The 13,782-nt window shown below is 34.7% G+C and overlaps 2 protein-coding genes across 9 annotated transcripts in view; one reads left to right on the top strand and one right to left on the bottom strand.

Annotated features, from left to right (window-relative positions):
• Positions 1-7,077, top strand: part of LOC108344549 (uncharacterized) — a 44,127-nt gene extending 37,050 nt beyond the window's left edge. For all 6 annotated transcript variants that reach the window (XM_052877576.1, XM_017582992.2, XM_052877573.1 and 3 more), the window contains 2 exons: positions 3,360-3,516; positions 6,625-7,077. In XM_052877576.1, coding sequence (XP_052733536.1) covers positions 3,360-3,516; positions 6,625-6,789 — 322 coding nt within the window. In that variant the 3' untranslated portion in view covers positions 6,790-7,077. The remainder of the gene's footprint in view (positions 1-3,359; positions 3,517-6,624) is intronic.
• LOC108340705 (uncharacterized) lies at positions 3,986-9,875 on the bottom strand. Of its 3 annotated transcripts, XR_008248826.1 has the most exons (4): positions 9,685-9,875; positions 9,366-9,605; positions 8,131-8,448; positions 3,986-5,071 (listed from the first exon to the last, which is right to left on the bottom strand). XR_008248826.1 is itself a non-coding variant. In XM_017578237.2 (3 exons), exons 1-3 carry the CDS (start codon positions 9,697-9,699, stop codon positions 8,251-8,253), a joined length of 453 nt encoding a protein of 150 aa, XP_017433726.1. In that variant the 5' UTR covers positions 9,700-9,875; the 3' UTR covers positions 7,887-8,250. The 3 variants fall into 3 exon arrangements, 2 of the variants coding, with proteins under 2 accessions (XP_017433726.1, XP_017433735.1); XM_017578237.2 differs by lacking the exon at positions 3,986-5,071 and having other exon boundaries at positions 7,887-8,448; XM_017578246.2 differs by lacking the exon at positions 3,986-5,071 and having other exon boundaries at positions 7,887-8,427; positions 9,685-9,874.
• Positions 9,876-13,782: the final 3,907 nt, after the last annotated feature.

The raw sequence follows: 13,782 nt of genomic DNA, 5'->3' as shown, positions 1-13,782 counted from the left end.
TCACCCATCCATCATTGATGAGAATTTAGTGTAGTCCCTGCAGTTTCAGTCGGCAGTCCATTTTCTCTTCTTCTCAGTCGGCAGTCCATTTTCTCTTCTTCTCAGTGCAGCCGGTCGCCTCTGCCGTCGACCAGGCACCGTTTGAGAGAAGTTATTGAGTTACATCAAAGGGATGTTGGATATCATTAGTGAAATTTTCTTTTGCATTCTTCCAACATGAGAAACATTTTCTGAAGGATATGCACATCTGTAAAACATCTGGCTCAATTGACTGCCCTAAAACAATACATAGTTGGAAATCTTTTGCCACTTGGATCTGTTTGCCTTAGGAATATAGTTGAGTTCAATTTCTCAGTGGTCACAGTATAATTGGCCAAGGAACCATAATCCTATATAAGTAGACCAAGACAAGGAATTCTTCCAATTGAATCTTGTACTTTTAATGGTCGGAGCAACTGAAAAGAAATTACCAAAGCATACTGAAGCCATCTTCGAGAGGAAGAATAGTGACCAAACCTTAGAAGACAAGAGAAACCCTAAAATTGTGAGAGAAAGCATGTATCCCAACAGAAAGGTATGACAGAACAATGAAATGAGGTGAGAAACAGAGATAGAAGAGGCTAGTGAGTTAGATGTAGTAGTCCTCTAATGGTCCCAATAGCGAGAAGGCAATTCGTGAAGGACATGTGCCACAAACTGGATGCATGTAGATCAATGCTTGGATGATCAATTGGTTGCACGACCACTGGGTTGGATGACCCTCCTTGAGGCGTACATAACTCTAACTTCTTTTTAACAAAATGACGACAAAGAATAGTGGTGACAACAATGGACCATGGTTGAGAGCAACAATGATAAGAACAAATGTTGCCGCAGACAATGAAGAGGACAACATGTATCTTACCAAATTTAGCAAATAAGATGGATAAAGCACAATGTAATCAACCTACGCTATTGTGCTTTTAATTGATGTGTATATGTGTGTGTGTCTGTGTAGGATAGGAAAAGAGGGAAGGCACTTGTCTGAAACCCTAACCCTAAAGTTGGGTACACAAGAAAAAATAATTCAATAACATTACATTTCAACATCTTTATGCACTTGCACCTGTCCCATTTAATTTTTGTTCTCAAGCAAAGTCTGCATCCCTTCTCAACCCATCTCCAACCTTGTGGGTTTATTATCATTATACTTGTTCTATATTGCCACCACCTAACACCAACAAGACTAAAAACTCTTCTTTGGCACTATCTCCTTCACCTCATCCTTCGGCCTCACCTCTTAAGATTGAAATTCCCATTGATCTTTGTTTAGTTATTTGTTCTACTTGTTGTCCTTCTCTTCATTATATTTCTTTGATAGTCATATTTCTCCTTCCTAGTGTTCTTGTCTTAGTTCCTTGTCCTTTGTATCTATTCGTAAGAATGCATGTGAAACCTTTGCCTATCTATGATGGAAACAAGCTATGATAGGTGACATGTGTTGACTTATTATCATAGTAGAGTTTCATGGGTCACTCCAAATTAATCTTTAGTTATATAAGATGGTTTTTAACCATAGTAACTTACACACCCATGTGCCAGCAGATGATCTTGCCACCACATCCAATTGTTGATAACTTGCATAATCTACATCAGTGTAGGCTGCAAGAGTTAGTCACAACAAGTGTAGTAAGTAGAGCTGTCAAAATGGGTCACAACTCGCAGGCCCACCCGGCCCACCATGGGTTTGAGCCGGGTTGGGTTTGAAAAAATTGTATTTTTTTTATGCGGGTCAGATTTTAACTCTGCATATTTAAACCCGGCCATGCGGGTTGAACCCGTGGTGGGCCGGGTTGGCCCACTAACCCACCTACCTAATTTTATTTTATTAAATTTAATTTTAATTTTATAAGAAAATATTTATTATTTTGTTTTTGCTTGAAAAAATTATTTAAGTTCCTTATTTTTAAAATTAATTGAACACCTATCTTGGGAGTGAAATTTAGGAGTGAAATTTGTTTAGATTTGAATTATAGAAAGTTTGTAATTTTTTTTTTATTTAAAAAAATTATAATTAAGTGAGCCAATGAGCCAACCCGTTTACCCACCAACCCGTGGTGGGTCAGGCCGGGTTTGAATTTTTCTGGCTCGCTAATAAATGAGCCGGGTTGGGTTGGCTCACTAAGTGACCAACCCGTGGTGGGCCGAGCCAGGTCGGGCCGGATAACCCATTTTGACAGCTCTAGTAGTAAGTTAGTTCCTCAACTCTCCATGCAAGGAACATTGGAATGTAGTAACTAACATTGTTCGATATATCAAAGGAGATCCAAAAAATGGTCTTTTGCATTAAGACAAAGGACACTTGAGTTGTAGGGTGTTTTGATGCAAATGGGTGGATTCCCCCATTGATAGTAGTTCCACCTCTGTTTGTTTTTTTAATATATATTTTTTGGAGTAACAACTGCTCTTTGAAAGGGAAGAAGTAAAAATTTGTAGCCAAGTCTAGTGATCGAGCTATGGCTATAGCTAGTTAGGAGCTCACATGGCTCAAATAGTTGCTTGAGGAACTAGAGTTTGGGGAGTTTACACAGTTATCACTTATATGTGATAATTAGGTAGTCATGCACATTGTATGAAATCCAGTATTCCAAGAAACGGCAAAGCATGTTGAGGTTGATTGTTTCTTTGCAAGAGAGAAAGTGATATTTGGAGAAACATTTGCTAGCGTTGTCAATTTCCACGATCAACTAGCATATGTATTCACCAAGTCACCATGGGATCTCAGATTAACTACGTATGTAACAAGCTTTGTGCATATAATCTATATGTTCCAGAGGCATGTTAAAAAATCTCATGGATACCTAAGAATTCTATAGATATAGTAATTGATGATATTGGGATTAATTAAACTATTTTGTAATTGTGTTCTCTCGACTTGAAACTGAACAAATTTGATAAGGTCTATATAACATATTACAAAATGTTAGATCAACTCTGGATAAATAATATCTTTTTATCTCTTGAAGAACCTTATCAATTAGAGATAAAACTAAATTATAGTATATGTAAGATTGTATTAGGCTTCAATTCCACTTTCTTAAGAGTATCAAAATATTGTAATATTTCATAGAATTTGTGCTTGGCACTTAACCTAACCTCGTAAAATCAGAAGCAACCTAATGATTGCTTAGAGAGGGCCTTACTAATGCAAATTCAAATGGGCAAATGCACACTCAAATTTAAATTTAAATTTGAAAGTAATAAAAATGTAAGTGTAAGTGAAAAATCAAGTTCAGAGTGTGTATGTGTCATGTTATAGAGCAATTTAATTCATTGCTCTCATTTTCTCAATCTTTCCAAAATTTGTTTGTTCTTTGCAGTGTGACAGCTGAAAAGTGGGTTCCTATAATAGAAGTCCCAGTAGACAGCATAAAGGTTTACTTGCAGAAAAAAAAGAGGGAAGGATTTTCCATCTTAGGTTTGGAACAAACTGCAAACAGTGTACCCCTTGATCAGTATATCTTTCCAAAAAAAATGGTAAGTATTCCGAACTTCAAGTTCTTTAACTATTTTTTGTATGATTGGAGATATCGCATCAGTAGGAGTATATACACTGCTGTTTGGACTTATCTTCCTTGCGATACTGTTTACTTTTACCATGTACAATAGTGCATTTTCATCAAAATGTCCAAATTTGTAGTTATTGAGTTGTACCTTCTAATTGAGAGCCAATGAAGCACACGATCATGGTTAAACAAATTAACCGGTCTGCATTTGCATTTTCTGCTTGTGTTGAATTGCATTCTGAATTGGTTTTTGGTGCATGCAAATTTCTCTTTCTGCATGTAACTTTATGAATTAACTTTATTAGATCTTTTGTATTACATTTTAAAGATAAATTGCTCTTCTAATGATGTTATCAGGACAAAAGCTTTTTAGGGATAATATCTGTCGATAATCCATTGAAATATTCTAAATCTTACTGTAATAAATTTTGTTTATAGGCATGGTGATAGGATATAATGTGTATGATAGGTGGAAATAGATTATAAAATTAGTTGTTAGTTGGGTTGTTAGTGGGGGGGTCTTTGTAGGAGGGGAATGTTTTTGGATGTTTAGAGAATTGTTGACAGGATCATTACCATCCTGGGTGAAGGGAACTTTGTCCTTTGGATAATGGGACACTTTCATTGTGCCGTTTGGAAATCAGCATGCAGATGTAGTGTTGAAAGGATGGAATGGTGCTACTTTTAGATGTTGTTAAGTTGGGAATGAATCATATCCGCCTATCAATTTGAGAGTTAGAATCTTCGAGGATTGGCCTGAATAGAATATTTTTGGAATCCTGACCCATATCTTTAGAAATTAAAAGTATGTACAGTAGTTTAGGAATTTCCTTTTAGATCTTTTATTCTATTTAAAGAGAAATTGTGGAAATTGTAGAAGTTGTGGCATACTTGGTGTGAAGATTTCATAAATGTAGAGGTAGTTGAATGAAATTGTGACTTTCTGAGATAAACTAGTTGTGGAAAAAAAATTGGGTGGTGGCAAATGCCGCACTAAATATTAGAACGAATTTATATTGGCATAAAGTTCAAGATCAGTTATTGTCGTATTGAATCACAACAACTATCTTCTCTAGTAGTCTTAATATTGAATGAACGTGAAATAACTAGGGTAGTCCTTTTTAGTTGTGCAAAGATGTACCCGTGGCATCAAATTACTCCATCAATATATATTTAATTGGTCCTCCCATACTACACTTTGCATTCAAAATGACTCTTAATGATATCAAATTAGTAGTTGAAGGACAAAATTGATGGAATTATCACTGGATGACCAATGTGATGTTTCTTGTAACATCCCAAAATATAATATAAAACTATATAAGATCCATCACATAATCAATAAAACGAGAACAATAGACAAAGGTTGAAAAATAAAGTTATCTATCGTCATATTCATAACTATAAATTTATAACTTTATTTACAACATCACTAATCAAAACTATATACAATACGACTAACTAATGCTACTAAACATTAGCAGCTCCTCCATGTAACGCCAGCTGCAGAGAAGTCTCATCATCCTCTGTTCACACCCACCGGATGATCATAGCAAAGAAAGAAGCACATGAAACAAACAACAAAGACACAAGTGAAAGGGTAAGCTAGAGTAAACAGAAACATTCTAAAAACAATTAATACATCAACATGAAGTACAATTTCAATACAAGGAATCACACATACTACACATTTAACTATCAATAGGCTTGACTCATCCGGATATAGTATAAATGTCAAACTAGCATAGCTTATGCACTTGTAATGGTAATACAGCTGGCCTACCCAAGCTACCATACAAGGTTAGTCCGTAAATGTCTTTGACCAAGATAAAGCCGTTAGACTTGATCTCTTGCTACTCTCCACGACATAACCAACCACCTCTACTTGAGTTGGGGTTATTGAGAGTGTCAGGATAAACTCCCAGTACAGAGCTCTATATATTCATACAACAACACAGGGCACCACCATGTAACTCCCCCCCCCCCCCCCCCCCCCCCCCCCCCCCCCCCCCCCGGTCTCACAACTTTGAAAAGTTCCTAGGACCTTCTAAACACTATGAAACTTTAGAAAACACATCTCTAACTCAAAATGCCATTCAAAACCCAATCTCACTTACCTAAGCTACCGAAACTCAATTCCACCTTTTCTAACTTCCATATCAGCAAACCAACATCATGTACAAGTCATAATACACCAAATAACTCGCTCCAACATCCCAGTTTACTCCCAAACTTGCTGTTTCAAAATCTCACCATACAAAACCTCATTTTTGACCAAAAACACCTAATCACTCTCTCCAACATGCCCATAAACAGTTCTACACCAGATTTTCTTCTTTTGGCAGTCTAGACAAGTCATAATAGGTCTCCTAATCAATTCCCAACTTTCCAAAACATTCCCCACCTCTTACCTTAAATTCTCACTACTCAAAACACCCTTTTTAACTCAAAAACAACTCAAAACTTCAACAATGGACTACCCCCTTTCTGCACATCATTTTTTATCCATATAACATCATTTTTTCAACAATGGACTACCCCCTTTCTGCACTTCAACAGTCCTACAATAGTTGTTCTCTCACACTAACCCCTGTTTCTCAAATTCATCTATTAAAACCTCCTTTTTAGGCATAAAAACTCAAGTAAAAAACCCTCCCTCAATACCATAACAGATTGGACAACATTTAACATCTAACAACAACATTCCAAACTAGATTCAGTTCCAAATTAAACTAGCAAATCATACAAACATCATCCAATCAAGAATCAACATTCCAAAGCACTTCAAATTCATAAATACCACTTTCACAAAACAATTCAACCACATGCATTTATTTCATAAACCGTTGTTTTGGAATTTTTGTTTCTGGTGGGTGAGAAGCTTATTGCGGCTATATGGGTTACTGTTTACTCAAATTTTACTTAGCGGGGTGAGGGGAAAAAAATATTTCCGTGCTAACTGATTGGCTATTTTTCTCTATCAATCTCTGACATTTTCCTATATTTAGGACACGTGTTATGCCTCATTTCTAATATTCTCATGTGCACTTTTGAATATATTATTTGTTTGTTTTCTTAGGTCCTGGTTCTCGGCCGAGAGAAAGAAGGTATACCTGTGGATGTAATTCATATTTTGGATGCTTGCATCGAAATTCCGCAATTTGGAGTTGTTAGATCTCTCAATGTTCATGTCAGTGGTGCAATTGCTCTCTGGGAGTATACTCGACAGCAGAGATCTCAATAGCCCGTGACTGGGAGACTAATTTTGCAAGCCAATTACGTTGTACTACACTTGTAAAATAAGTTAAACTATAGGAATTTCCTTTTGTTGTAAACTAGTTTGTTTTGGTTTTGTTACTCTACAAACGTGCAAGAGTTATATATAGGAGAGAGGTTTTTCGAGGTTAGGGTTTTGCTCTTTAAATTATTTACTTGAAGAGTGGTCAAGCGCCACAAAGGGGACTATCAAAGCAAGTGGTTATAGTACGAGGTTTATATTTCCAATAACTTTGAGGCTTTTTGTTAACTTTTATCTAAATAAGTTTTATCTAAATAAGTTTTATCTCCTAATCAATTATGTTGCAACATAACTTTTATCTAAATAAGTTTTCTTTTCACTTATTTTTAACCTTTTTTTCTCTTATTTCTTTCCTTTACAACAAATGAAGTTAAATGAGTCTCAGAAGTCCTTTTTCCTATTTATTGATCTGAATGTCCCGATGTATATTCTCCACCTTAAAAACTTTTACAGGCATCCGTGGAGAAGTCGATTAGTTATATCATTTTGCTTTCATTCGTCGCCAGTCGTCAACAATTTTCTGTTATTGGTATTGTTTACATAAGAGATAGTTTTCTATTATAGCATATATTTTTAAAAAAAGAGAGAGGAATGTATTAGTAAATCTGAGAAATAACATTATTTCATCGTTACTGTTTGCATTTACGCTATTTTTTTTTTAAATTCATTTCCCCGGAGGCATTAAAATAAAAAAGGTTAGTCAATGGAGTATTAATGTTTTTTTATCAATAAATAGTAGTTGTTAATATTTTGTTCAAAATCATTTTTATCTTTCATTCTAAACTCATCTTATAATCCAAATGTTAATCATCTTTCATTCTAAATTCATCAAGCTAACCTTATAAACCAAATGTTAAAAGAGAGTTGAACTCGTTTTCACCTTCTTTTCCAACTTATAAGTCTTTCAATGAAGTATTAATGATATTCTATTTGAGAGTAGCCATGTTATTAGAACGTTGCCTGGAAAGAGTGGGGCACTGCCTACGTGAAGATAAAAGAGAATATATCTAAATTGAATATTTGAAAATCGTTGTACACCATAATCGAAAGATCAGTAATTGCAATCCTTGAAAAGAAATTGCATGTGTACAACAAAAATGTTCTAGGAAAAAATATATAAGAGAACAAATATGAAATAAGACCAGTGATGTACAGTAACCTTAAGACGCATACGCATTAGCAGCAATAACTGAGGACCATTTCAGTGATTGTGTGATGGTAGATAAGAAGTTTAATCCAATCAAACGATATCAATTCTTATTTGAATCGAGATTGGTGACATTATACCTTGAGAGATGTGAACCACCAGGATAAAATTGACCCTGAAGCTAATCTAGTTGATAACACATTCCAAATGAAACTTCTCCCTTTCCATACCAGAGAATTAAACTGCATCATTCCATAGTATCAGGACCTGTAACAGCAGATCATTCTCATTCCATTTCCTGAAAAATCTGCACCCATATGTTTCTTCTTGTTCTCCTTTTTCTTGGCTTTTGAACATGACCTTAGGAACCTCGGAATTAGTAGTTTCCAAGTGCAGCTGCCAAAGCATGTTGGCTTTTTCATGTTGGAAGGGGTTATCTGCAAGACAAGGAAACGGCCCTGTAATGTAATGATAACTTCAGAAACATCGTTTACAAAAATGGGTAAAAAATCAAGCATAACTGGCACTTTATTTTCAATACATTTTCAAAATCACATTTTTCTGTTCTTTTATTTGAGTGTAACTTCTCCCTAAAATTTCAGACATATTAAGTACGAGTCTTTAAAAAAAATTGCACTATTTCTATTTCTCCAAAATTTAAATATTTCTAGAAGTTCTGTTATTAGTAATAATAATAGATAAAAAGTTATTCTAATGATAAATTTAACAAGAAAATTTTACAATTAAAAGTAATTTATTGCATTCAGACTTTGGTCAATATATTTTTTCCCATTTATCGGCATTACTAACAAATACTTAAAAAAAACATATTTAAATTTTAGATAAAAATAACAAAACAAAATGTTTATAAGAAATATACTTAATATTTTAAAAAATTTCCGTGATCGCAAAAATGTATTTTACCTTTATATACAATGTGTGTCTCAAACTGATTTTGTAGCTTTCTATTATTTTTCATTAATTAATAACTCATTGGTTTGTAGCTTTCAATTTTTTTAATCAATCAATAAAGCGTCTCAAAAACCTCTCATAAAGACGCTAATTAAAAGTTTAAAGAAGGAATTCAATTCGTTGAAAATTATATAAGAACACATTTTTCTAAATTTCTAACATCAAGTAAGTTATACAGTGTTTGGAGTCCATCATAATCCCTACTAATCTTTAATGACAGATATAAAAAAGAAGTTACTAGTTCCGTCCCATAAATCTGAAAACATGAATAATTTGACAAGGTTGGATCATAGAAAAACTCTGATATTAACTAATAATCTATGGTACGAAAGATAATTAAAAGAAAATGGTATGCACCCTCTTCATAAATTTAAGAAGATGATAATACAGAATGAATGTGTACCTGGGTTGGTGGTTGAAGATTGGTGTTTGTAACCCACTTGGAGAATGAAGGTGCTGATAATGCTCCTCTTGCAGATTCACGTAGCAGATGAGAATAGCTAAGCAACCCTGCTCTTCTTCCACATCCCATACTGATAGGGCCATGAATCTGATACTGATGTTGAATTGAAGATGATCTCTTCTTCCTAGGCTTCTCAACGTATACCCTCACTACAACCTTTTTGTCATTGCAGAAACTTACCTATAAATCATATCACATATCAAACTCATATATCACACACACCACAAAGCCACTCACACAACATCAACAACTCATTTACCTGTTTCGTTGGCATCTTACGATAATGGAGGATGCCAAGGCTTTATGACAATTTACATAACCATATATATATATATATATATATATATATATATGCATGATGCAGGCCTAGGACAAGGAGATGTTACTGATAGATACCAATGTTTATGTAGAATTTATAAGTATATGTGTTTCTTTGGGTGGAACGAAATTCCATTTGAGGAGATTATCAATTTATTTATCGTGATCTTCTATGATGGGGCCCAGTTATATGGTGCAGCGAACACATCAGCTTAAACCTGGGATTTTATATGGGCAGCTTGTTCTTTGCTTTGTTTTCCCTCAACAACATTCATTTGATTGTTACATTCACCCACCTCAAACATCTGTTTAAATACTTATATGTACTATTCTTATTCTTTTTTTTTAAGGTATTTAGAAAATGTTCAAGTGACTAATTGAACTCCTAAATCATGAATAATATTGCAATAAATTAAATATATATATATATATATGTTACCAGTTTATTTAAATGATATTTTTGGGTCCTTGGCATTGTAATTAATTGGACAGTTCATGCTACGGTAACTATGAAATTAATGCAAACTTAATTTTTAAAGATGCCCTACTGGGCCTCTTCAGTTTTTTAATGAAAAATTAAATATGACTATTTTTTGCATTGTATTCTAACTACACCCCATATATTTAAAAAGATAATCTGGCTATGCGAGTATTTCATGGTGAGGGTCCTAGTCTCTCCACTAGTGCAGTCAGGAGAAACGACAGCAGTTACTTTTGGCTATAGGTAGCGGTTCCCGACCTGAGGCATATCCAAGCATACTTTTTGCCTCGGGTGGAAATCGAGGCATAAAAGGAGAGGATTTGGCCTAGGTTCAGCCCTAATCGAGGTAATACATGTTTTGGTTTTTTTATTTTTTTTCGTAGGACTTTATGCCTCGATTCCTCCTGAACCGAGGTAGTATGTCCCCCTCTATTACCTCGGTTGGGACCCTAACCGAGGCAGTAGAGCCCATTTTTGTTTTTTTTTTCAGTCCGCCAGCCTTTCTGCATCGGGTATGACCTTAACCGATGCCATAGGAGGTTATTCTACCTCGGTTATGACCTCAACCGAGGCATATTTCCCTGTTTTTTTTAAATGAGGTATGTTTCTGCTACATTCCCAACTACAGAAACAGACCTGCATATATATTTATAGCCAGAACAGTCCAGAATAATCCAGAAACGTATATTTTGAATGAAAATTATATTAAAACATAAATACATTCAATGGAATCATAACTCAACTTCTTAGAAGTATAAATCAATCCAATGTAATCATAAATCAAGTTTGAAGCATAAATCAATGCAATGTACAAAGTTAAACTAATAATAATGTAGAAAAGCATAAAATAACTTAGAAACATAAACTTAGAACTTACTATATCCTAATATCTACTACATACTATTATATAATTGAATTACATATTTAGCTAGTGTTTTCCTCACGAGTTGAAGTGACTTCTCTGGAATTGGAGCAGTCCTATTGAATCTTTGCATAAAACACAATGATTTCAATTAGTGTATATGAAATCTAAACTATAGAGAAAATAAAATTCAAACCTAAATATTACCGTTTCCCATCCACTGGTGAAATGTGCACGAATAATGGTCATAATCCAAAACATGACGTAATAACCACATTCATATGACCCCGTTTGTCTATTACACTACAATATATCATCATAATTATAAAATGTTAAGTAACATCATTTGAATGGAACCAAATGTAACAAAGTATGGACTAAAATACCAAACCTTAAGGGCAACTCATGCAAGCTTTTTAGCTGTAGCAGTAGATCTCCCAGATAACATCATATGTGTTGCAAGGGAACTATTAAAAAACTTGCTTTAGCATACATTTATATAACAAAGAAAGTTGAAACATTGAGGTTCTTACCAATCTACTACATGTCTAAGACGGCTGGGAGGAGACTTGTGTAATGAACAAAACCAGACAGCAATGTTCTCCGGTATGGAGATCACAAGTAACTGCCAATGACACCTGAAATTGGTAATAACTTCATTGTCATATACCAAAATTAATAAATGAAACTTTAAAGTTAACAAACTTTACTTACCCATGTATATAAATGTATGTTTGGATATCATCAAATTTATTTCTTTCATGAGTCATAGAGGGGTTAATGAACCCATATACATCGTTGAACCCCTTCTTGTTACTAACATCAAACATATACCTAAAATGAAGAAATAATCTTATATAAGTAACTTGATAAAAAATAATTATATAAAAAAGTTCTCATAAACTTACATCATCCACAGCTGAATGAGTGTAATATTAATTTCTTCTCTCCCCGACGCAAGCTCCCTAACATCTTGATAATGCAAGTACAATGGGATTTGAGCTTCTCTTCCAAATGTAGTAGAATCCCAGTGTACATTCATCGGTGCATCTGAAATGATTTTAGCAAGCTCGTCTAACGCACCAAGAGGGTCGTCCCCAGATAATTGAGTCTTCTTCGGTGTAGGACTTCCCTCTTGACCTCCTATCTGTTGTTACATGAAAAAAATGGTTATGTTATAACGTCAATTAGAAGTAAATATTAAAATTGAGAAGTACATAGTACGAGTGTTTACCGGAGGATTAGATACATCACCAACCAAATGTCTAGGTCAGGCGTTTCAGCAAGGGCGGTGCTGCGGGCAGCCCAGTACAGCGGCGACAACAATGGAGCAAACTGAGCACCAACACAAAAGCAATCCAGGCAGAGGCAATGGAGGGTGGTGCAACAATAGAAAGAAATGGAGCAACGAAGAAAATGAAGCAAAGAAGCAAACGGAGTGTGCGAGAACAGCGCCAAGAAGAAGAACAACCTTTGCAACGAAGAAGAAAATGAACAGTAGGGTTAAAATTTTTGACTTATCGTGACCGATACTACCTCGGTTCTACCTTTAGCCGAAGCAATAAACCCATATATGCCTCGGTTAAAGCATCAATTGATGCCTATGCCTCACTTATACGCTTCAGTTTGGCGCCAACCGAAGCATAAACTGAAGTTTTCCACACCAGTTCTGAGTGAACCGATGTCGTAGGGGTGGAACAGAGAGAATCTGAACTGCTCTGATCAGACTTGTCAGCTCTGTGCAACACATATCGCCTCGGTTTTGTAGAGAACCAAAGTCGTAGGTGAGGTGACAGGCAAAAGTAAGTTTGCAGAGGGGCGGGTGAAATTTTGGAAGAGTATTAGGCACCGGTTATGTACTTGAACCGAGGTCATAAGCGTTATATGCTTTGATTCCTATTCAACCGAGGCATATAAGTTCACCTAATCTACAAAAATGTCATCGCGTTCTGATAGGCTTCGGTTTCGTCTAAACCGAAGCCTATTGTGCGAGGTTAAATGTTGTTTTTTTACTAGTGCTCCTTCATTAATAATTCTAGAATTCTGGATTGTATCTCAAAATATATAATGATTTTTTTATTTTAAAAATAATTTTTCAAATATATATAAAAAAGAAGTTCTATATTAGTAATAAATTCAAATTTTTTTTACTGGTACCTATTACAAAACGCACAAACATTGTTTTACTAGTAATTGTTAAGATATGTCAAAGGATATTAGACAATCAAATATTATGTTATGTATAATTTAAATATTATTATAATTTTTCTAGATTTGTATACTTGTTATTCCTTTAATATATATGGTACTCTACTCTTTTGAATAACACATTAGAATTATTCTTTAAACCTTATTTTATATGGTATCAAGAGTCAAACACTGATATCCTTTACAATATAGGAATCAATGTTTCTTTTTTCATTGAATATTTTTTTATGGTTTCTTCTTATAAAAATCAATCGAAAAAACATGATTTTGGGACTTTCGCTGCTACCCTTATGCATGAATCGCTCACCCTTGAACGGCTTGACGACACCAACTATGTTGAGTGGTCTTTGAACGCACAAAACAAGATCAGAGGCAGAAAACGTTGGGGTTACATCTCTGGAACAAAGGCTACACCAGAAAACAAGAAATCTAATGAATATGAAGCATGGGAAGATGAAAACTTCCTAGTCAAGTCTTGGCTTTTGGAC

Source organism: Vigna angularis, chromosome 1 (assembly GCF_016808095.1).
Source record: "Vigna angularis cultivar LongXiaoDou No.4 chromosome 1, ASM1680809v1, whole genome shotgun sequence".
Classification (NCBI taxonomy): domain Eukaryota; kingdom Viridiplantae; phylum Streptophyta; class Magnoliopsida; order Fabales; family Fabaceae; genus Vigna; species Vigna angularis.
The sequence above is the reverse complement of the archived record's forward strand: the minus strand, read 5'-3'. Positions and strand labels throughout refer to the sequence as shown.

Excerpts from the sequence above, each read along its gene's own strand:
- LOC108340705 (XM_017578237.2), bottom strand. Across the intron at positions 8,449-9,365 it reads ATCTTCAACCACCAACCCAG|GGCCGTTTCCTTGTCTTGCA; the intron begins GTACACATTCAT and ends ATTACATTACAG.